General features: G+C 37.0%; 1 protein-coding gene across 1 annotated transcript in view; it reads right to left on the bottom strand.

Annotated features, from left to right (window-relative positions):
- Positions 1-437: 437 nt before the first annotated feature.
- The window catches only part of elp4 (elongator acetyltransferase complex subunit 4), an 87,531-nt gene continuing 61,935 nt past the window's right edge, over positions 438-26,033 (bottom strand). The window contains exon 10 of the mRNA XM_067445205.1: positions 438-1,130. Coding sequence (XP_067301306.1) covers positions 1,020-1,130 — 111 coding nt within the window. The 3' untranslated portion in view covers positions 438-1,019. The remainder of the gene's footprint in view (positions 1,131-26,033) is intronic.

Consider the following 26,033-nt stretch of genomic DNA (forward strand, 5'->3'; position numbering starts at 1 on the left):
ATTATTTTTCACATTGTTGCAGCACCTCTTTTCCCAGTCTGTCAGTAACACTCGGTTTAGTTTCTGTCTCTATAAAGCACATCCTTCCAAAATTCGCAACAAGCTCTGATTGGTCGGCTGGACCAGTGCGTCGGGATTGGTCAGCCACCTTGAGTGTGTTTTGTAAATATCACGCCCCTTAGTTTTAACACAATACTAACACAACTCAACCAGGCCTCGTCCCCATTTTTTTTCATATGCCTTGGGTGGGAATTATTTAAATGAGGAATTTTGTGATGTGTTTGTTCCTGGAAGAAAACTCAAGACTACAAATCAAGGCATTTCGAGAAGTTCAGAAACTTCTTTGGAGTGACCCTTTTTCATGCTCAAACAGTAACATTACAACACTATAGAAAATTGAAAACATAAAAAAATAAAAAAAATCACACCTAACAGGACCGCTTTAAATCCTTTAATTAATTACATCCTGACCATTTTGAACCTGATTTAATCCTCAAACTTAAATGACCGTTCAGAATTCATTAATTCAATCATGTGTGTAAAAAAAACACAAAAAAACATGTTCTGCCACAAAGCTCGTCTTGAACTTGAATACAAAAACATGACTTTTTTAAAACCATTTTTACAAACTTTATTGATGCCAACTATGTATTAGCTATCTAAGCTAATAAACACCAGGAAGCCATGAGGTGCACTGAAAGGACGCTCCTAGCCAAATTACGTTACCGTTATTTACGTCACATTCTCGCTTTATCCAAAGAGAAGCAACAGGTACTTTGTCAGGTTCTTGTGACACTGAATATCACCAATCTTGCATGAATCTCCATGTTGTGTGATTACTAAACGCTGTGCCATCTTAATCGCTTTCACTAATATTCACAGTAGCCGTGTCAGTACAGGTGCGACCGTAACCTAGTGTTGGCGTAGTGCAGCTCCAGCGCTCTCCTGCCCTTGAACATCACAGGGGTGGAGGTGGGAACTGGAGGGGGAGGGGAGGGGGCAGCAGGGATGGGAATCCGCTAGAAATCTAGGTGCTTGTTGCCCGTGGCAGTGGTACCACATCCTGCTGCCAGTTCTGTTTTACTCACTCGACTCACCGTCTCTGACAGGTCTGGAGGCAAGTGCAGTCTCTGAAAGAGAGAGAGAGAGAGAGAGAGAGAGAGAGAGAGAGAGAGAGAGAGAGAGAGAGAGAGAGAGAGAGAGAGAGAGAGAGAGAGAGAGAGAGAGAGAGAGAGAGAGAGAGAGAGAGAGAGAGAGAGAGAGAGTGTGAGAGGAAGGCTGAAAGAATAATGTGGAGGGCAAGTACAAATGCAAATACAAACCTGATGGTAATGTAATGTAACTGACTGAATTACTATATTCAAGCAGCTGAAAAGGTGTCCTATGCTCACCATAGCTGCATTTATTTGATAAAAAAAAGAGTAAAATATATTCATATTTTGAAATATTTAACTATTAAAATGAACTCTTTTCTATATATTTAAATGTAATTTATTCCTGTGATGTCAAAGCTCAATTTTCAGCATCATTCCTCCAGTCTTGTGTCACATGATCCTTCAGAAATCATTCTTATATGATGACTTGCTGCTCAAGAAACATTTATTATTATTATCAATGTTGAAAGCAGTTGTGTTATTTAATATTTTTTTATGGAAACAGTGACCCATTTTCCCCCCAGGATTCTTTGATGAATAGAAAGTTCAAAAGAGCAGCATTCGTTTGAAATCTTGGTAACAACCCTTTACAATAAGGTCTCATTTGTTAGCATCAGTTAATGTATTAATTAACATAAACTAAGAAAGAGCAATACATTTGTTAGAGTATTTTATTAATCTTTGTTAATTAGTTTATACAAATCCAGCTGTTCATTGTTTGTTCATGTTAGTTCACAGTGCATGAAGTCATGTTAACAAATACAACTTTTGATTTCAATAATGTTTTACCAATTTTGAAACTAAGATTAATAACTGCTGTAGAAGTACTGTCTATTCTTAGTTTTATGTTAACTAAAGGAGTTAAATAATATTAAATATTATAACTAATAACTAATATTATACATGTAATGCATTCTAAGGTGCGACAAGGGGCTGACAATTTTCCAAGGTCAAATAATTTCTGTCCTCACTCAAAGTATGAAATACTACATAAAGAGGTGAAATCAGATTTCAGACAGACATTTGTGGTTTAATCTGCCTTCACATTCAATCAGACGTGAAGGCAGATTAAACCACAAATATCTCCTACATTCCACTTCTGAAGTCATGATTACAAGCTTTTTGCGGTTAAGTGCTTTGTGTCAGAAACACGGAGGACACCAGGTTTATTCCTGCCTATTCATTGGGAAAATACATTTAGCATCCCATTTATTGACATTGCACCCAATTATATAAGCTATTTTCTTTGTGTACAATACATACAATATGCTACAAATGGTTATTCATATACGTAAATATTCGTAACTTTAATGACAAGACAAGGTAATGTAGCTGTTATGGAAAAAACTAATAAAGCAAACCATTCACAGCAGCAATCGTTCTCCCCTCTGCCAATGCTGCCATGTTTAAAGTTTATGACCTAACTTGTGTATCAAAATGATCCCTGAGCTTCCCAAAAAATATGGCAATATTGGTAAATACGACTGGAGAGAGCATTCAAGTCCAATTTTAAACTAAGAAACTTGTATTTATGATGATTCGGATAGCACAATAGCATTAATACAATGAAACATGGAGTGGGATTTTAGACCAATAAGATTTCACTGTGGGCGGGGCTAAACAGTGCAAAGAAACAAACAGCTTAAGAATAAATACAAAGTTCTGTAATGAAACTCTTGAGTCTAGATTGATAGGCCTTTAACTCAACTTGCCTTGCAATCACATCATTCTCTAGGGCACAGCTGATTGGTTCCTGCTGTATCCGTAGCCAATGAGCTCGCTGCTCAACCTTTAAATACTCGGTGAGAATTTGCCTTAGCAGTGTATTGGCTTTACATTCCTCAGCTCCACCTACAGATCTGCTATAGATTCATGTACACTATATTTTACAGCAGCAGCATTCTATCAAGACCAAATACTGTATATCAACATTGTCATATCCATAACCTTGCCAAGTTGTGTCGCATGTTGTAGTCGTAGCTGTTTAGGACAACAACAAAAAGGAAGAGAAAGGCCAAGGTAGACTCGACAGGGCCATTTTGTGGGATTTCTGGCTGGATTTGGCCTACCCAAATTGAAAAGCTTCCCATACACACATACAGTGGTCTAGGCTCAAAATGTTGATGTCATTTTACAGGAAACCCTTTGAAGTTACATAAAACACTGCTAAAAGTGATAAACATGTAAGTATATGTTGTGTAAGCTGTAATAACCCCACCCAAAAAGGGTTATTGGATTTTTTTGTCATAAATTCATTTTTGAAAGTGTGTAACTCAGGCCCTGTGTGCTCTAGGAACCTGTAGACAGTTTGGGCTATTTCCACTAAATTACAGAAAATAGTGGAAAAAAGAAGTTTGTCTGTGTCATGTTGTATGTAAGAATTATTGAAATGGGTCTGAAGGGATGACCCCCCTTTTTGCCCCTCCCCCGACCCTGGTACCCCCATCCACAACCCCTCCCCCCACCATATACAGTGATATAAATGCAATATTCCAGTGTCATTAAATTAATTATACATGCTGGAAGCAGCCCAACGTGTCTGCAGGGTCCTAGAGCACACAGGGCCTGAGTTACACACTTTCAAAAATTAATTTATATAAAAAATTAAAAAAGTGCCTAATTTTTTTGGGGGGGGGGGGGGGGGGGGAGGGGGTTATAACAGCTTACACAACATATACTTACATGTTTATGGGTAGGCCAAATCCAGGCAGAAATGACATCAGAGTAATTTAGTGTAAATACATTACTTTGTGTAAAAAACAAATGCCAAAGTGATGCATATCTCCAGAAAGTAGGGACTCTAAGCTTTCAAATGGTACCACATGTGACATCATAGCTTCTCCACAGACATTTAAAATGGAAAGTAAATACATGACAAATGTCCTTCCCGTCCCTGTACAGGGTCCACGGAGTTTAAGAGTTTAAATACATTTGACCGTGGCATGTTGCTATGTAACAATGCAATTCTCTTTTATTTCTTTAACTTTTGTAAAGACTCTAAAAAGCATATGTATATTGCTGAATACAACCATCTACACCTTTATAATCTGAGATCAGTTTAAATGAATAAATCCTCACAAACACTTTTAGAAAGTGATGCCTGTTTCTGCTTCTTGCCTCCATAGTGAAGATCTGTAGATCTGTAGACTTAAGACAGGCGAGAAAACATCCTAGCCCATGTTTGTAGACAGACAAAGCAGAGTGTGTGAACACAAATCGTGTTAGACGCTTGGCCATGCACCTTAAATGGTCCGAGAAGTGTAACTGTTAGCGTGCCGCTAAAAACCCTTCAGGGAGGCTCAAGCTTTTCGGTGGTTTGTGTGTAGAGTTACGGCTTAGAGGAGAGTCATTAGAATCAAGCGTTTTATTACGGTAACTTTAGTACCACTAACCATTAGTACCACATGGGCACTAATCTCTAACAAGGCAACGAGCTACGCCAAAAGCTTGTGGTAAAGAGACTAATGAGGAAGCTTAGCACAAGGTATACACACACAACACACACACAGCGTCAAGAGTAGTCAAGTGCATGATTAAATACAGTTCTGCACGGCAAGTGAATTGCCACAAGCCAAACATACCTGCAACTGCAGCCTCAATTCAGGTGACCTTTCCCCCCCTCAGGTTGATGTTTATCTCCTACCAAACAATGGTCTTCTAAAGCTCCTATTGTTTTTTAAACAGCAGGTAAGTCATGTTCCTGAAAAAGTTGGCCGGTGGAAGCTCAGGACAATCTGTAATTTCCCTGAGCCTTTCCCACACGCCTTTAAGAGCTTCAGATCCTTTTCCTCTGAAACCCTCAAGGCTACAATGCATCCCAATCAGGAGACACCCAGGATCAAAATGTTAAGCTTATCAGGAGGAATTCTGAAGAACATGAGAAGGGATCTACAGATGGGGAAATAGCTGAAACTTAAAGGGATAGTTCATTACAAAATGTAAATTCTGTACTCACCCTCAACATTTGAGCTTAAAGGACATTAAAGCTTACATTTATGGATATGGTCAATATGTTGTATCTAAAAGAGCTGAAGGAACATTTTTCAAAAAGTTCCTTTTGTGTTTCACATGAGGGTGATTATACAATGGCAATTTAAATAGTTAAAAATTCTTTAAAAAAAAAAAAAAATACAGAAAATAAAACGTCCCAACATGATATCCAGGGGAAGAACTGTTAGGTTTTGGAGTTTTCCAAAAATGCAATACATATATAATAATACATAACACTATATGGTAATTAAATGACAATATAATATTTTAAAAATAATATTGGAAAAATATTTATTACAAAAAAATACTTGCAAACACTAAGCGTAAAAGCAACATGCAACTATTACCCATTTTTAAGTCACCAAAATGCACAAAAATATAAAATTCTAAATGATTAATATAATATAATTAATATAATATCATATAATATATAATATGGTATATATAATATAATGAATATAATGAATATAATATAATATAATTAATATAATTAATATAATTAATATAATATAATATAATATAATATAATATAATATAATATAATATAATATAATTAATATAATATAATATAATATAATATAATATAATATAATATAATATAATATAATATAATATAATATAATAACATTACATGATGGTAATAATAATATTTTTTTATAATATATAAAAATATTTAAATATTTGAAAAGTGATCAAATATTATTTACTCAATTGCCTCCAAGAAAAAAAAGCATACAAGCTCCTGATTTGCATTCAACTGTTCCTCTTGAAGACACTACAGTGTAATAAAAAAAAAAAAAGGAAAGCATTACTTGGCTTTAAGATAGTACAATATTTCACAATGCTAATATTAAACCTACTCATCTGAAATCATATTTTAAATAAATATTATTATAATATTTTTTTAAAGTGGCTAAACATTTTCATTGCCTCCAAAAAAGGGCCACAACCACTACTTTGCTAAGCTTGATCTGCATGCAACATTCCCTCACCTTGAAGACACTGAAGAGTGATAAAGAAAATATACCACTTTGACATGGCTCTTCAAAGCCCATTATTGCATACAATATTCAATGTCATCATCATCCCTTCATATACTACTCTCAGCAGTCTAGCCCAATCAATACTAGACAGTGAGAGCAAGAGGACTTGAACATGACACACACTTGAACACACTATGGAAATGCTGGAACTATGCACAGTGCACCCATAATGCATTTAGTATTTTTTTAAGCCTAAGGGAGCTCTGTTAGTGTGGTTCATTTGAATAAGTGTGAACTCTAACATCCGACCCCTGGTGCACACCAAACAAGTATACCAAGACCACTAAACTGGGTCTCCATCATACCAAGTGTATGTATCCCAGCACACAGTTTGTTTGGGATGTTCGGTAAGTTCTGTCTGTCGCAAATTATTCGTCATAAAATACTTTTTGTTTTTGCTATTTTGTATCTTTAGGTTCGGTGTAAAAAAGGACTGAATGTATAATTTCCGTTATTGGTCAGACTAAAAGAACCCAGAGAACCGAACTAAAAAGTGAACAAAACAACAGATAGTAAACAACTAGACTTTAAATAACAATGACTCATTTCAAACAGATTACCTGAATAACTGGTTGGACAAACAGATAACCCCAACTTCAGTCTCACTGATTGAGTCAAATATTGCATATTAATAATTGCACATGAAGGTGAGATGGGAGATATTTTAACCAAAAAAATGACACACTTAAAATATAATAGAGAAGACAGCCAACTGAGCCCAGTAAGCCTTTAGGATCATTCAAGAGATGAGTGGATTATTAAGAGGCAATCATTGTCATGAAGTGCTTTATGCAAACAGCAATAACAATTTCCGCCAAAAACTCACTTGAACAAAATCAGTTTAAAACACTTCAAGTGATTTACAAGAGGCTCTCAAGAGGAACATTAAGAGTGGCTTTCCTTAAGAGGGTTACAAATAACACTCCACGCTGAACAAAACCTCACACTGATAATAGCTTCAAAGCCCTCCAGCTACTTCTTGTTGGTTGCATGGGCACTTGTGACAAATCACCACAAATCTCACAGGAGATTGTGTTTTAAGACACTTAACGTAATGTGCTTTGGGATCAGAAGAGTTTGGATTGAAGTAACAGACTGCAGGTAAATTAGGCAAGATGTAAAAAAACGTGGCCCAACTTACCCAAACTTAAAAAGTCTGGGATGGTGTAAAAAGATTTCTTTACTTTACCCAAGAATAGATCACGAATGCAGGCGACAGGAACAGGAAGAGGTTAAGAAGTAAATGTTTTTATTGTAATATTCTTTCTTTATCTCACTTAAAAGACTTGAAATTTACTTAAAAGTAACTTAAAAAAAAAAAAAAAACCTTGTACACATTCTGGGTGTATTGTATAATTTAAAATAAATATAGGCTATAAAGATTTACAGTGGCAGCTCAGTGCTGTATATACATTGCTCTTCAATATACATTGATTGAAAGCTACTGTATATACTTATTGTGAGTGATTTTCTCTCTTTGTTTTTAGTTGTTTTATTAACATAATATTAGAGGTGAACTGTCCCTTTAAGGACAAGTGTTCACAATCAGTAGGCTGCTGCTAAGACCTGCTCGCATCTTATACAGACACACGCGATTTTACTTTCACTTAAGATATAACCGACTGTGTTTATATATGTTAACACTGTGTGTATTTGACAGTATTAGCGCAGTAAGACTACTTAGTCCAGTAATCATGTGTGTTCGACATTCTCAGCGCATGTAAAATGCAAATGAAATGTTTAACTGGCAAGGCTTTAAAACGCGGCTAAACACCCCCTAACTTTAGTGCATATGATTGGATATTTGCTCACATCACACGTAGACTCACAGGCACACTCAAAAAGAGCCAAAATAAACTGAGAGGAATATTTAAAACAAAGAGAAATAGAAATATGTATTAAATGCAAAACCAAAAAAAAACTGCAACTTACAAGCGCGTATTGAACCGTGAATGCAGCACCGAACGGTTCAATATCATATTGAGAAATGTGACATCCCTAATATATGTATGCATGTATGTATATATGTATATATGTATATATATATATATGTATATATATATATATATATATATATATATATATATATATATATATATATATATATATATATATATATATATATATATATATATATATATATATATATATACACATACATATACACAGGCAGACCCCCTTAAAATCTTCACTCTGTTATATTGCACCCATTTATTATTTTCTCATTAATGTTCACACAGCACCCCATATTGACAGAAAAACACAGAATTGTTGACATTTTTTTGATTTATTAGAAAAGAAAAACTGAAATATCACATGGTCCTAAGCATTTAGACCCTTTGCTCAGTATTTAGTAGAAGCAACCTTTTGATCTAATACAACCATGAGTCATTTTTGGGAAAGATGCAACTAGTTTTTCCTCACAGATCCTCCCCAGTTCTGTCAGGTTGGATGGTAAACGATGGTGGACAGCCATTTTCAGGTTTCTCCAGAGATGCTCAATTGGGTTTAAGTCATGGCTCTGGCTGGGCCATTCAAGAACATTCACAGAGTTGTTGTGAAGCCACTCCTTCATTATTTTAGCTGTGTGCTTAGGTTCATTGTCTTGTTGGAAGGTGAACCTTCGGCCCAGTCTGAGGTCTTGAGCACTCTGGAGAAGGTTTTTGTCCAGGATATCCCTGTACTTGGCCGCATTCATCTTTCCCTCGATTGAAACCAGTCGTCCTGTTCCTACAGCTGAAAAACACCCCCACAGCATGATGCTGCCACCACAATGCTTCACTGTTGAGACTGTATTAAACAGGTAATGAGCAGTGCCATGTTTTCTCTTAACATACCGCTTAGAATTTAGGCCAAAAAAATTCTATCTTAGTCTCATCAGACCAGAGAAACGTATTTCTCATCATCTTGGAGTCCTTCAGGTGTTTTTTATTTTTGCACTGAGGAGGCTTCCGTCAGGCCACTCTGCTATAAAGCCTCGACTGTTGGAGGGCTGCAGTAGGGCTGGGCGATAAATCGATTTTATCGATTAATTCGAGTTTGTAGTTTCATGTCGATTTTTGTGAATAAAAATCGTTTTTTTTCTTTAAAATCCGCCGACGCTCCCTCTGGGGTCCCGTAATGGCTCAACCCTCCCCCGCGCGTTTGCCACAGAGATACACAAACAACAAGGAAAGCGTCTAACAAGTGTCATTGGTTCAGTATTTCACAGAACTATTAACAATACCCCACTGCAAAGTGTGTTTGAAGTCTGAACGGAACTGCGCTCATTTGAGCTGTGCGGACAATGAACGCAGCGCGAGCTCATACACGGGCAGATCTCGTGACAGACACGATACACAGCGCTGGAGATCCAGTGAGAGAGCGTTTAAATTCACCACAGAATTAATAACATCGCTACTGTGATCTAGTGGAAGCGTTCGGCGCAGAATTCTGTTATAAACCACAGATATCAGATCAAACAGAGCTGACGTGGAGACAACATGAGTGAAGGTCAGGGGTTTCAGTCACAAATCACCAACATTCACCATAATTTACTGTAGTAAAACCACATGGATTTAATGTTGTTGTCAATATTTATCTTAGGATTCGTACAACCTTTTGAGATTGAAATTCAAGCACTTTCCAATGGTTTCGTACACTTATTTGTACACTTACTGCACTTATTTCCAGCACTTCAAAGCTCTAAATATCCAAAATATGCTATTTTTAATGTGATGGTTTGTAAAACTAAAAGTGTAAAGGGGTCTTGTGAAAGAAATCGTATTTTAGTTAATTTTTTTTTTATGTTTAATCCATTTTTTGGCAAACAAGCATTTTTTATTAAAAAAAGATATGCAGTGCCCACCACTATAACCAGCAGAAGAGCACTTATTGATTTATTAGCCAAAGTACGAAGTCACCAAGTCTCATGAAAAACTAAATTACACAGAAAGCAAGTAAAGAGCTCATTTTATAATAACTGAAGCTATCGGTCAGTTCAGTGTGAGAATATTGAAGAACAATGGTAATCTATATTTAATAATATCATTAGCATATTATTAAATAGCATAACATTTCAATTTTCCCTATACTTTTTTTGCACATTACTGTTAATAAAAGTTAATTTGATCTGCATATCAATTAATAAACCTTTGATATGTATACTGTATATTGCAAAAGATATGGTGCCCATTTATACTGTGGAATGGTCTGGGTTAGTCACATGCTGAAAGTTTGGCACCCCAGATAGGCGTTCTACCAAGCTGCAAATATTTTACCTAAACAAAATAAAGTTAAAACTTGTTTTGAACAATTTCTTTGTCATGCAGATTGATTTTAAGTAGGAGGGGGTAAGAAAATCGATTAAAATCGTAATTTGAATTTTTTGGCAAAAAATCAGGGATTTTTTTTTTGGGCCATATCGCCCAGCCCTAGGCTGCAGTGATGGTTTACTTTCTACAACTTTCTCTCATCTCCTGACTGCATCTCTGGAGCTCTGCCACAGTGATCTTTGGGTTCTTCATTACCTCTCTAACCAAGGCTCTTCTCCCTGATAGTTTAGTTTGATCGGATGGCCAGCTCTAGGAAGGGTTCTGGTCATCCCAAATGTCTTCCATTTAAGGATTTTGGAGGCCACTGTGCTCTTAGGAACGTTAAGTGCAGCAGAATTATTTTGTAACCATGGCCAGATCTGTGCCTCGCCACAATTCTGTCTCTGAGCTCTTCAGGCAGTTCCTTTGACCTCATGATTCTTATTTGCTCTGACATGCGCTGTGAGCTGTAAGGTCTTATTTAGACAGGTGTGTGGCTTTCCTAATCAAGTCCAATCAGTTTAATCAAACACAGCTGGACTTAAATCAAGGTGTAGAACCATCCCAAGGATGATCAGAAGAAATAAACAGCAGCTTAAACAATTAAATATATGAGTGTCACAGCAAAGGGTCTGAATACTTAGGACCATGTGATATTTAAGTTTTTCTTTTTTTTAATAAATCTGCAAATATGTCAACCATTCTGTGTTTTTCTGCCAATATGGGGTGCTGTGTGACCATTTTAAGGGGTCTGAATACTTACCGTACCCACTGTATATACAATTAATACATGCCAGATTTGTTGACCTTACTGAACATCATGAAAATAATTTGATTCAGACAAATGGATTCTGGTATTAAAAGGAGCCAGTTGGGAATAAAAAAACAACTCTTGATGCCCAACAATAATATTAAGCTTGTGTCTTCATGTTTCACCAAGCTTTGCATTTGTAAGCAAAATGTTAAATGATGCATAGAAGCACAAACTGTAGTTTAAACATGTTAAATATCCCATGCAATAACATTGTACATTTCCAGAAGGCTTTTTGTTTGACAGACATGCACACATTTTCCAGAGCAATGCCTCTTATTTTTAGATGCTGATGAAATTCTTTAGATAATTTATTTTTAACAGGAGAGCTTACTGAAGACCAGCTTAGTCTAACTGGAACCATTATTACCCGTTATCTTCTGTAACATGTGTAATATGATTCTGTGAAGACCCCCCTCCCTATATTCAGATTCTTTAAGAAGCAACATTGTATAACTCAATGTAAAAAGTAATTTTTTAAAGAAAACTAAGAAGATATATATATAGATATAGTACAACACGCACATACATATATACACACACGGTTCCATTTGTTTTCTGCATGGCAGGTTTTTTTCAATTAACCATGTTTAAACAAGCACCAAGAGGTAGTGCGCTTAAACACAGCTTTATTTCACAATATGCAATTTGGGGGGCCTACATAATACCAGAACCATCGGACATGAAATAATGTGAAGTAATAACTTCTGGCGTCAGCACTATAATTATCACAATTTTCTTTTTCATTTGCTCCTTTCTGCACGTTATTCAAAATCCAATCCAAGCCAAGTGACAAGGCCCCGAGGACAAGTAAAAGTAACCGAGATAATAAACACCCCAACTGTGTACCACAATCAGTATTGTTCTCATTGCACCTCGCCCTCTGGTCAGCTGTGTCCACTGTGCTCTGAGTCTTTAGGCCAGTGACTGCAGAGGTCAGGAGTCTAGGGGGAGTTTTCACTCCTCTCTGCTCGTTTGGATTTGGAGAGGTGCCATGAGAATGGACCCTGGGTGCTGTCGGATGGGCGTTGGATGTACACCGGGGGCTTAAGACCCTCGCGGACTGGCTGGCTGGAATATGAATGCAGAGGCGGACGCCCTCAAGGTACTCTGGGGTGCAAAAGGCACAGAGGACAAACACGTGTAAGTGCTGCTTTCATATCCGATTGGCTGAGCTGAGAAATGAAGGCAGTATATGATATGACAGTGTATGACGAGGAACACCACCTCTGCTTCTGCTGGCTTCTCAAAATGCTTGTTTTAACCATTTTGTGAAGAGTAACATAAACATTGTATATCAGTGCAATTATAATAAGTTAAGGTTTAAAGGCTAAATTCAAATGACCACAGGATAAAGAAACTAAATGAATTTTAACACCTTAAAATGTAATACATTACTCAAATGGAGTCAAATGGGTCAAGCTCATTCGAGTGGCAGTCAAGTCAAATCAACTTTATTTATATAGCACTTTTAAAATGACAATTGTTTGAAAGCAGCTTCGGTGTTAAACAGTATTGCAACAAAATTTTATTCGTTCTGGAGAAAACGGTGATGTTATCAGCTTATTTTAATTAATCATATAGTGACCATGTTGTCAGATCAGTAATAAAGTTGATACAGTTAATTTAGTAATTAATCTCATTTGGATATTTAATTGAAAACTTAGATTGAAATTTTAGTGTCCCCAACTAAGCAAGCCAAGCCAAAAAGGACGGTGGCAAGGAACCAAAACTTCCTCAGGGTATGATGGAGAAAAATAAACTTTGGGAGAAACCAGACTCAGTCGGGGTGCCAGTTCTCCTCTGGCCTATTAAAGGGTTAGTTCACCCAAAAATGAAATTTCTTTCATTAATGACTCCAATGTCATTAACAACAACCCAATGTCGTTCCACACCCGTAAGACCTCCGTTCATCCCCGGAACACAGTTTAAGATATTTTAGATTTAGTCCGAGGGCTTTCTGTCCTTTGAATGTAAGTGTATGTCCACTTGCTGTCCACATCCAGAAGGTAATGAAAACATCATCAAAGTAGTCTATATCAGTTGGTTAGTTAGACTCTTTTGAAGCGTCGACAATACATTCTGGTCCAAAAATAACAAAAAAAGAATCCGATTTTATTCAGCATCGTCTTCTCTTCCACGTTTGTTTTCAGAACTCAAAAAAAGAATCAAACGGTCGCGAATCAGCGTATTGATTCATGATTCATATCAACAATGTCACGTGATTTCAGCAGTTTGCCAGTTTGACACGCGATTCGAATCTTGAGTCATGACCGTTTGATTGTTTATTTGAGAAACACGGAAGATAAAACAATGCTGAATAAATTTGTTTTTATTTTTATTTTTAGACCAAAATGTATTGTTGACACTTACGGGTGTGGAACGATATTGGGGTGAGTCATTAATGAAAGAAATACAATTTTTGGGTGAACTAACCCCTTTAACAGTGTATGATTATTATGACAATAGGTCAGAAATCATTATTAGATCGGAATATTCGAAAGTTCGAGGTATCACACAAGAGACAGCTTTATCGAGGATGACGCGTCGATTACACAAAAATATGAATATTTGAAGAATCGGAGTCATCACGCCAGAGACAGGTTTATTTAGAATGACGTGTAGACTAAACAATTACTGAATAGGAATATTCGAAAGATCGGAGTTACTCGCCAGAGACGGATTTATTGAGGATGACGTGTTGGTGAACATTCAAACACTGTTAAGATTCATAGTCATAATATAGCATACACTATATTACCTCTACAGTCTACTCTAAAATAGCAAACGGAGAATAGATGAAATCTGACTAAGAAAATGTACCAAACAACATGATACATACACTGTAAAAAATTAAAACGGAAAGTGTACTGGTAATTTTCTGCCAGTACATTATCCAGTAATTTTACGGAAATTTCCGTTGACCCTTAAAACACAAACTAATGCAATGCTGTAATTGAAAAATCAGGTAAAACCTTCGTAAAATTCCTTCGTATTTATACACAACATTGTGCCCTATTTTTACGGACCTTTTTAACGGTGTAGAATAGGGGTGTAAGAAAATATAGATACACGTGAATATCGCGATATTATGTTTGCCGATATTGTATCGATTCTCAAAAACGCTGTATCGATATTTATATATTTATTTATTTACATCCAAGATTCGTGGCTTTGTGTTCGGTTTAAACCACAGACTGTATAACACCCAACCGCTAGATGGCAGTGTTATCTCAGAACGCATAACTGACGCGGAGCCGGAGAAGCGCAAGGTGAAAGTGCGTGCATCACTAGTTTACATTAGCAAACCCAGCTCTCAAGACGATAGCATTATTCCGCTCTTGCAGTATACAGAGCTGAAGTGTGGACTCATGTTGGCTTCAGCTATAAAGAAGCCACTAAGGAAATCGACAAGAATCATTTTGTTTGCAAAATAGGCCAAGTTATAATCTAATACTCGGGAAACACATTGAAACAGAGAGCTCGCTTAACATCCTGATGTCACCCGCGCTGCTGAGAAGTGTTTCGATAGAATGTACTGCACGTTTTCCTCTCAGTAACAAAATAAACACACTCCAAAACTGACAGCAGTGGCAGGAGAACGAAAGATAATAGCGATGTGGATATGGATGCACCAGCTCTGCAGCTCAGTAACGTTACTTGAAACAGCACTTTATACAATAGACTGCTTTATAGAAAACAGCTTTAGGGTCCGATCACACAGAACGCGTTTTTCAGGTTCGAAAACGCGAGGCGCACTGCACTCCCTTTTTTGGTCTGCGTTTTCTCATTCAAAAATGAGCAGTGCACTTTAATGTTTCTAGGCAACCCCCTGAATCACCTGTACTGTCAGTCAAATCAATGTAACGGTCAACACAACGGAAGGTCCGCCGCTTCATTCATTCGATTGGACAACAGAACATAAGCGCGATGATGTTGCATGCTTTTCCGCTCAGAGTTGACTTTTTTTCCACTTCATGCGCTCGGAGCGCTTCTTCAAAAACGCAAGGCGCCCAGGGCGCATAAGCAGCGCGCATAACGCACTCTGCCAACCGAAATCCATTCAAAAAAGGCTTCTCGCTGCAAAAACACGTTCTGTGTGATCGGGGCTACTGTGTTAAATATAAAACAAACAGTCATTCAGTCATGAAATGGACTGCACTTTCTGTTGTTAAATAGCCACTGCTATACTGTGAACATTTAAAACATATACACAAAGAATCCTGCAGTCACTTTACATTTCCCTTAATTTAGATTGCACATTGCATATGATTAGTGATATAAATGATACTGTATTAATTAAATAAAATACTTTGTCTCGTGTTTTAGGCTTATGGTTGTGTTCTTTATTCTTTTAAATTATAAAAAACAAAAACACACATAAAGAAATATCGCAATATATTGCCTCTCTTACAATATCGCAATATATTGCAATATATCGTATCGTAACCCCTGTATCGTGATACGTATTGTATCGCCAGATTCTTGGCAATACACAGCCCTAGTGTAGAATTTGACAACTCTTTGCAAAACATGCAGACGGGAGCTACAGAAAAAAGTTTGTAACCAAGGAGATCTCGGCAGCCATTGACTACTATAACTATAAGTCAGGTAATATAATCCAGCCATTAACTGTTCATCCCATCATCAACTTATTGTTTCTTCAGCAAATTTACATTGAAAAGAGCCACATTTCTGAAAGGACTTTGTTGACCTTTTTGACCTTTCATGCTCATTAAAGACTGGAGATGCCAGTGATAAACTCCCCAAAAGGAACCACAAACAAATATACAATGTGAAGCCCTTTCCAGTCGGTTCTCCGCTTGCCCAACAAAACCCAGTCCCCATCCTCCCCCTGCCCACCTCCCCCCAAACCATAAGTGGGGTTCAAACACAGTTTAAACACATTACGCGCAGGAGTGGCGAGGTCGGCCACGGGTTACTGTGCCGTTCACTCTACGGGCCTGACCAGTCAAGTTGAGTGGATCACACTCCAGGGTACATGTGTGTTGCGTGCTAGCGTCCCACTCACACAAACCAATGTCTAGCAGAATACAAAAAAAGAAACTCCCGTCTGATGTGGCTACAAAAAATGGAGGTGTGTGACTCAATCCTTCAGCCCAATAAGAGCAGCCCACAAGCTTAAGGGAAGTGTGCGTGAGAGTGTGTGCATTTGTGTGTGTGACAGCGAGCTAAAGGCTTCTGCTGTTAGCCATCGCTGCTCTTTATGCGTGTGCAGCACCGTGAGGAAGGAGCTAATGAGCCAGCAGGTATTTTCAGCTATCAAGACGACATGGGAGGAGAAACGCTAGCGAGAGAAGGAAAAAGAGATGGTGGGGAGAGAGAGGAAGAGGATTCTTTTAGGATAATGGCAGATAAAGATGGGTTTTGTATGGACGACTTGGCTTTCGCAAGACTGGAAAGGGTGCAGATCAAACCGAGACAAAAGGAGAACTGGGTGTGCGAGAGGACGAGAGAGGAACTTGGAGACAGAGAGAAAGCGGGCGAAAGAAAGTCTAAGTGTGTGTTTAAGTGCTTCACAGAGTGTTAATGAATTGGGGGTGTAATCCATCACAGGTTGTAACTCTTCACAAGAAAGAGTCCCTTTAACCAAAGGACAGCACTTGTGGGGACAAAGACAGGCATAGTGTGGACTTCATACTGCAGCGCTGAAAAGGTGTTGCCGTTGGTAACCCCATCCCATTGAACCACAACCTACTATTTAAAAGTCACAAGTCTGACCTTAACCAACAACACCGAGCTGACTAGAATGACAACTTTGGGCCTCTCTCGATCTCTATAACAGCATTTATCTGGAATAGAAAGCTTTCGTTACATAATAAATGCCTTTACTGTCACTTTACTGATCAGTTTAATGCATCCTTGCTGAATAAAAGTATTCATTTCTTTAAAAAATTTACTGACCCCAAACTTATGAACGATAGTGTATATTATTACAAAAGCTTTCTATTTCTAAACTTTCTATTAATCAAAGAATCCTGGAAAAATGGTACACAAATGCTTTCAACATAATTGATAATAAGCAGAAATGTTTCTTGAGCACTAAATCATCATATTAAAATTATTTCTGAGGATCATGTGACACTGGAGCAGGACTGGAGTAATGATGCAGAAAATTCAGCTTTGCACCACAGGAATAAATAAGATTATAAACCGGTTCAAACCTGTTTAACGTTTTTTTTTTTTTAATTGTAACAATATTTCACAATTTATTACCAATTTTACTGCATTTTTGATCAAATAACTGCAGCCTTGGTTAGTAAAATATAGTGCTTTTAAAAACAAAACATTTTGCAGATCCTAAACTTTAAAAATAGTAGTGTACACACACATGCATCTATATCCATGCATCAATCTAGCTAGGCATAAAAATAGATCGTTTTATGTGTGTGTGGCTCATGTGAGGTACACTGATTTGTAATTGTGTGCTGTGAGTGATTTGAAGGTCACTGAAGGACATACTGTAGAGGGGAGAGACAACAACACTCCAGCGACTTCTCTCCTGTCACAACAGGTCTAGTCCAGCACACATTATATCAGAGAAACAACAGCTATGTTACGCTACATACACACCATTCACATCTGCTGTAACAAAAAGTCTATCCTAAAAGAATGAAGAAAATATCAAATGTGAAGTATTTTTGAAAAACTTTACATGAGAGCAAATGGAAAAAAAGAAAAGAAAAAAAGTGGTGCTTGCCAGTAAAAATGTTACTTGTATGGGCACTTTATTTTGCACATCTGGCAGAAATAGTATTTTAAAATATTTTGCAAATATGATATGGTGAATTTATTCTAGAAGGGAAGAGGGAGACACTGTCCATTCTGAGATGCCTGTCGATTCATCTTTTAACACTGTAAAAAAGTTGCTGCCTTAAAGTTGATTAAAAGTTGAATGAACTTAAAAATTTAAGTAATTTTAACTTAAATTACATAAAACTCACTGTTAAAAGTTGAAAATTGCTTAACTTATTTTATTTAATATTTTATGTATATATATTAATCATTTGATTTATTTTATTTAACTTATGAGTTTAAGCAATGTAAAATCCAATGTTCTCATATTATTAATTTGATCATTTTTGACAGTGTATAACCATAGAAATAGCGGTATATAGAAAAAACATTTAAACTGTGCAGTCCTGTTACAATAACCACATCAAAATTACAACAACTTCTGAAAGGATGGGTAACCAACTGGCCACTTTTTTAGACATGAACATTTCTATAATTCAAAAAAAAAAAAAAAAAAACCCAGGGAAAGAAAGAGAAGCAAAAAGGAGAGAGAGAGAGAGAGCGCGGGTGCTTGGCTACAGTTTGTGCTGTGCAATTGAATTTCACACAATATGAGGCAGCAAATGACATGTAAATCATGAACAGCGTCCGGCTTGCTTTTCCACGACAGAGTTAAATACTGGAGGTGTTAGAGAAATCATACGGCCGCTCCAGAGGGCCAGGCAAGGAAATAGCAGGGGTGCAGAGGGCTCTGAGACACTGAAAGGTCTTCCTCGAGCTCCACTGAACAGCCAATCTGGCGCACACACACACAAACGATTGCTTCAGACTCTGGGCCACCACAATGAGGATGAGGCCTGTAATTGTGTTTGTCCACCTGGGTATAAAATAAGCATTCTGGCGATGTGATGCTGGCTTGCTGTGCTGCTGAGTCCTGCGCGGAGGGGAGCAGCCATGAGTGGATACACTTCATTACCCCCTAGATTCTCCCTCCAATTACCCCTAAATAAATACACACAGCCTACTGGCAACAACAATGACATATAGCCCAAAAGGAGAATGAAAGGAGACCGTATCCAACGCAATTCGCATGCACATATGAGTGTTGTTGGATAATGACCATGGACAAAGAGAGATATGCACAGACTGAAATAATTTCAGACCTGGAGGATCTACATATTTAAGAGATAAAGAGGGTCAGTGAAAAGAGTCTGCCGGGATCATTCAGAACGATACCAGCGATTTATTGATAGATTGCATTGGGAAATATACTAAGGCCTTTATGTAATGAAGGGACATTTTTATTTGAACTAAGGGAAATTGCATTTATTTGCATATAGCACAATAGGTAAATATGCAAAATAGACAGACAGAGATTTATAGACAAACTGATAAGTGGACAGAACAAGTAGATATAATGACAGACAGACAAACAGATAAAATGACAGATAGATAGAATAAACAGACAGACAGACAGATACTTATATATAGAGATGGATGGATAGACTGACATAGAGACGGATGGACTGATAGATTGCTATATAGAGATGGATAGACTGATAAATAGAACGACAGAAGGACGGACGGACGGACAGACAGACAGATAGACAGATAGATAGAACAACAGACAGACAGACAAACAGACAGATAGATAGAACGACAGACAGGTAAATATGCAAAATAGACACACAGATCAATAGACAAACTGATAAGTGGATAGAACAAGTAGATGTAATGACAGGCAGACAAACAGATAAATGACAGATAGATAGAATAAACAGACAGACAGACAGACAGACAGACAGATAGACTAATATATAGAGATGGATGGTTAGACTGACATATAGAGACGGATGGACTGATAAATAGAACGACAGACGGACGGACGGACGGACGGACAGACAGACAGACAGACAGATAGAACGACAGACAGACAGACAGATAGACAGACAGACAGACAGATAAATGACAGATAGATAGAATAAACAGACAGACAGACAGATAGACAGATAGAATAAACAGACAGACAGACAGACAGATAGACTAATATATAGAGATGGATAGTTAGACTGACATATAGAGACGGATGGACTGATAAATAGAACGACAGACAGAGAGACAGACAGACAGATAAATGACAGATAGATAGAATAAACAGACAGACAGACAGATAGACTAATATATAGAGATGGATGGTTAGACTGACATATAGAGACGGATGGACAGATAAATAGAACGACGGACGGACGGACGGACGGACGGACGGACGGACGGACGGACAGACAGACAGACAGACAGACAGACAGACAGACAGACAGACAGACAGACAGACAGACAGACAGACAGACAGATAGATAGATAGATAGATAGATAGATAGATAGATAGATAGATAGATAGATAGATAGATAGATAGATAGATAGATAGATAGATAGATAGATAGATAGATAGATAGATAGATGGATGTGGAGCAGAAGGGCGTTTATCTATTAGTGATCTAAATCATAATGATCATCATAAGACTGGAGCACGTGAGCAGTCAGCACACCTGCCAAAAGGCTGTTCCCACATCACCAGTTTTTAAGTCGTGCACAGCAAGAGACCAATCACACTCACGGGTGCATGAATGAACACGGCCATTCACAAAGCAGGAGGTGTGCGCTCGCTCATGGCCAAGCTAATGATTTTGACGAGAAAAGCGGTTGAAAACGCATCCTGTGCAGATGAGTGACACTGACAGATGTGAACTGACACCAAAAATGAAACGGGCTCATCAAAATTCCTGTCTGATTGAGAACTAATTGGAAAGCATCACAGGTATTACATGATTGGCGGGGGTTAACGTACACCCAGTGCATTGTCAGCATTCTGCCATGGTAGTACACCTTTCAAAAGAATCCCTGCACACCTGCACACAAGCACCACCTTGGCTCTGGGCATACAGTTAGTACTTGTCATGCCATTCGATCAGTTGTTCCCACGGAGGGAGGGAGGCACATATTTTCACCAGCTTATAGGCAAGCTTTCGTCTCAGCGAACAAAGTGTAACTGGTTTCCTGAGAAAAAAAGAGTGGTACACCTAAGTCGAGGATGGCAGCTATGGTGTGTGGCATCTATACCTGCTGCTTGGGACGACATTGAAAGGTCTTCCTCGACAACAACATCAGCGCATAAACTTAGTGGCATTAATGATTATATATACAAGTTACACAAGTTTTATTACATTAGAGGCCTTGTGACAGGAAAGAAAATACAGATAGAATGACAAAATGATAAAAAGACAGACAGACAGACAGGATAGATAGACAGACAGACAGACAGACAGACAGACAGACAGACAGACGGATAGACAGACAGACAGGATAGATAGACAGACAGACAGACAGACAGACAGACAGACAGACAGACAGACAGACAGACAGACAGATAGATAGATAGATAGATAGATAGATAGATAGATAGATAGATAGATAGATAGATAGATAGATAGATAGATAGATAGATAGATAGATAGATAGAACAACAGACAGACAGATAGACAGACAGACAGACAAGACAGACAGACAGACAGACAGACAGACAGACAGACAGACAGATAGACAGAAAGATATAACGACAGACAGAACGATAGAACGACAGACAGATAAAACGACAGACAGACAGACAGAGATAGACAGATAGATAGATAGATAGATAGATAGATAGATAGATAGATAGATAGATAGATAGATAGATAGATAGATAGATAGATAGATAGATAGAACGACAGACAGACAGACAGACAGACAGACAGACAGACAGACAGATAGATAGATAGATAGATAGATAGATAGATAGATAGATAGATAGATAGATAGATAGATAGATAGATAGATAGATAGATAGATAGATAGATAGATAGACAGACAGACAGAAAGATAGAACGACAGACAGAAAGATAGAACGACAGACAGAAAGATAGAACGACAGACAGACAGACAGACAGACAGACAGACAGACAGACAGACAGACAGATAGATAGATAGATAGATAGATAGATAGATAGATAGATAGATAGATAGATAGATAGATAGATAGATAGATAGATAGATAGATAGATAGATAGATAGATAGATAGATAGATAGATAGACAGGCAGATAGAACGATAGACAGACAGACAGGACGACAGACAGACAGACAGATTGAATTATAGATAGATAGATATTAGAATGAAAACTATTATTTTAGATGTAGTTTTTTCTTCAGTTTGATATGTCAAACATGGACAGTCATTTATGCCTCAGTGTTTATGGAGATATAAAGTGGCAGAGTTAAAGTGGCAAACATGTTTTGCATGTCAAAGTATTTGCAGTGCGTCTTCTGCAGAACTGCTCAAAGCACTCAGGTGTGGGCGAGCGAGTGTGTGCCGTGTGCTGTGAAGAGGAGGCTTGCGTGCGGGGCCAGTGTGAAACAGAGCACCAATGCACGAGTCTGCATGAATATGAGAGCAGCATTAGAGTTGGAGCTGAGACCAGTCATGTACTCTTTCTTTTTTTCTGTTCTACTAATTTCTTTTCTCTGCCCCTCAACACAGGCCGGTTATACGAACACCGTTCTCAGATGACTTTCTCTATTTGGTTTTATAAATAATATACACATTTATATATATGAATCAAAATAATAGGAATAAAAATGCCTAATATATATATATATATATATATATATATATATATATATATATATATATATATATATATATATATATATATATATATATATATATATATATATATGCCTATATAAATATATTTTTATATAAATTGGACATAATAATTAATTGTTTATTAAAAATTATTCTAAATTTTGTTTTGAAAGGTGGTTTATAACAACTTTAAACTTCATTTATACTTAATTTTTTTGAATGATGAAAGTTTACATAATTAAAAAAAAAACTATATATTTATTTAAAAAAATACCTTTTTTAAAATGGTATTTTATTAAATGAAACTGGAGTTAATTATAAATGGTTTGATTATGAAGATTTTCATGGTAATCTAGTTCTGCATTTTTACATCATCTTTGAGCTGGCATTTTTATTCCTATTATTTTGATTAAGGTGCTGTAATGGCCCTCAGTGGAGCAGGACTAACTCAGATACATTCACTGACCTTTCCGTTTAACTGTGGGCTTTTCTGAGGCTTAGAGACAGCGATAGAAAGATGTCACATGGACACACTTCATTTACTTTGTGCAGCGTAGGGTTAGCTGTAATGGTGCTGTGTGTTTGCCTCTGATTTACTCAATCTTCACATGGTTTTTGTACAGAGAGGAGTCTTATCTCAGGTGCTTAAGAGAGAAATTAATGAGGATAGTTTGAGCTTTAATATAGTGGCCAGATAATTACTGGACAGTATTCTTAATTGACCAAGTGAACGAGGACAGGAGCTGTTAAGCTCCAAAATGGCTAAAAAAAAAAAAAAAAGCACACCATAAAGTCTTCTGAAGCCATCTAGTAGCTGTGTGTAATGAGCAGATGAAAATTTAAGCTGCATTGTCACAATATTTTAATATTATTATGACTATATTATAAGGGTTTTATTATTTTGAGCAGCTTTTTTAGAAGCATTAATTAAAAGTATTATGAGATCATGGCCGAGCGGATGGCGTTTCCGGCTGAGGTGGCACTATTACTGCCACTGCTAACGCAGCACTGAGCACAGACACCTGATTAAGATGTAAATTTACCCCTAATAGGAATGTAAATTCTTACATTTAGATGAAGACATCAACTGTCACATAGCCATGTCATTATATCCCCTTTTCACCCTTTCGTACACATCATAGTTTCTTGACGTTTCCCATCAGTTTTTGTGTTTTAGTGAAGGCCCGGCGTCAGCTATTCTCTCAGTTCATTTTCTATACCTTTTGTTTGGTTTTGTATTTTTATTTCACCCGTGTCTGATACTTTTGCTCTTGTGGGATTTGGGAAATTTGCGTATGAAAATTGCGTTCGTTTGGTGCCAGTATTTTGATTGTGCATCCATTACTTCTGCTGAATATTCCTCAATGCAAATAAGCCCAGACCCACCGAAGAGCTACATGTATCTGAGATAATTAATTTCCCTTTGAAAGCCAGCTGAATACGAGAAACCCTGCCAGGAACAAGGAAAAAAATTAGTGTTCATTTAGGGTTTTTTGGCAGTGGACAAATTAATAGTTTTTGCCCCAAACAATATGGCCACCTAGGGATATCTGCTTTATTCGTTGCTTCAAGTGGTTTTGGCCTGAGTGGACTGGTAATCAATTAACCATGCCGACTGACATTAGCATGCTAATGTTTCTGTTAGCGAGGGTCAGACTGGCTAGGCTAACGCCATAAAGCTTTTGCGTGCATTCATGTGCGTGAGGTCTGTTACTGAGTCTGACCATACTGTTGATCATGTAAAGACAGGCATGTGAAATATCTTTCAGCTGTTTTCACAAAAAAAAAAAATGCAAATATCATATTCTCCCAAACAAGAAATGACATTTGCATAATGAATATGAAATATATACACTACCAGTCAAAAGTTTGGACACACTTTCCCACCAAAGACAATGGAAAGTGTGTTCAAACATTTGACTGGTAGTAAATATATTTTAATTGTGAGAAGGTTTTTTTTTTTTTTTTTTTTTTTTTTGTACTGGCAAGAAAGCATGTTTGAAAGGTTATTTTTCTTCATATTCTTATTGCAGTAATGTTAAATTAAAATAAATTATAGATAAATAAAATGTTAAATGTTTTACACAGTACATCATGGTAGTATTTAATCTACTTGTTTTAAAAAAAATATTTCGATTTATTGATAATTATAACAGCTCTTTCGGTGATCTGATTATGATAGCACATAACAGGTATAGTAAAAATGTATTACATTTTTACATATATAAATATATGTATTTAATTTCTACATGCATTAATGTGTACATACTATATATATATATATATATATATATATATATATATATATATATATATATATATATATATATATATATATATATATATATATATATATATATATATATATATATATATATATATATATACACACACACTAGGGATGCAACAATACATGGTTCAATACATACCTTGGGGTTTTTAACCATGGTTTTTCGGTTCGGTTATTTTGCTATTCAATTCTTAGGTGACAAGAACAGAAAAAGGTTAAGGAGAAAATGTTTTTATTGCACTACTCTTTCTTTGTTTTACTTAAATGACTTGAAAACCCTTACTTAAACTTAAAACTTCACCCAAAAAACCCTTGTACACATTCCCAGTGAACAGTCCATGCCTTGCCGGTTATACATTTAATTCACGTGCATGAAATGTTTAACCGGAGAGGCTTTAAAACGTGGTTAAACACCCCCTAACTTTAGTGCATATGATTGGATATTTGCTCAAATCAGCGCATAGACTCACAGGCACACTCATAAAGAGCCAAAATAAACTGAGAGGAATATTTCAAACGGAGAGAAATGGAAATAATTAATTAAATGCAAAACCGGAAAAAACGCAATTCACCAGCGCGTATTGAACCGTGAATGCCGTACCGAACGGTTCAATATTATATTGAGTACTGTAACATCCCTAATATACACACACATGCACATACCACACACACACACACACACACACACACACACACACACACACACACACACACACACACACACACACACACACACACACACACACACACACACACACATATATACATATACAGTACATGTGTTTACAGAAAGTAGCCATCTTGGAAAATAGGTCTCGACAAGTCAGGCCACGAACTCTTTGCTAAGTGAGCTGATCGCTAGGAATTAAGTTTGTGAAATCTAATTACATGGAAATGCATAAATTATATCTGTTTATTAAAATATATGGGTGACTAACTACAAGGGAAGAAGGTGTCTCATATGAGATTCCAAGTCAAAGTTCATCACTTAGCACAGCGTTCGTGGCTCGACTTGT

Source organism: Pseudorasbora parva, chromosome 1 (genome assembly GCF_024679245.1).
Source record: "Pseudorasbora parva isolate DD20220531a chromosome 1, ASM2467924v1, whole genome shotgun sequence".
In the NCBI taxonomy this organism is placed as follows: Eukaryota; Metazoa; Chordata; class Actinopteri; order Cypriniformes; family Gobionidae; genus Pseudorasbora; species Pseudorasbora parva.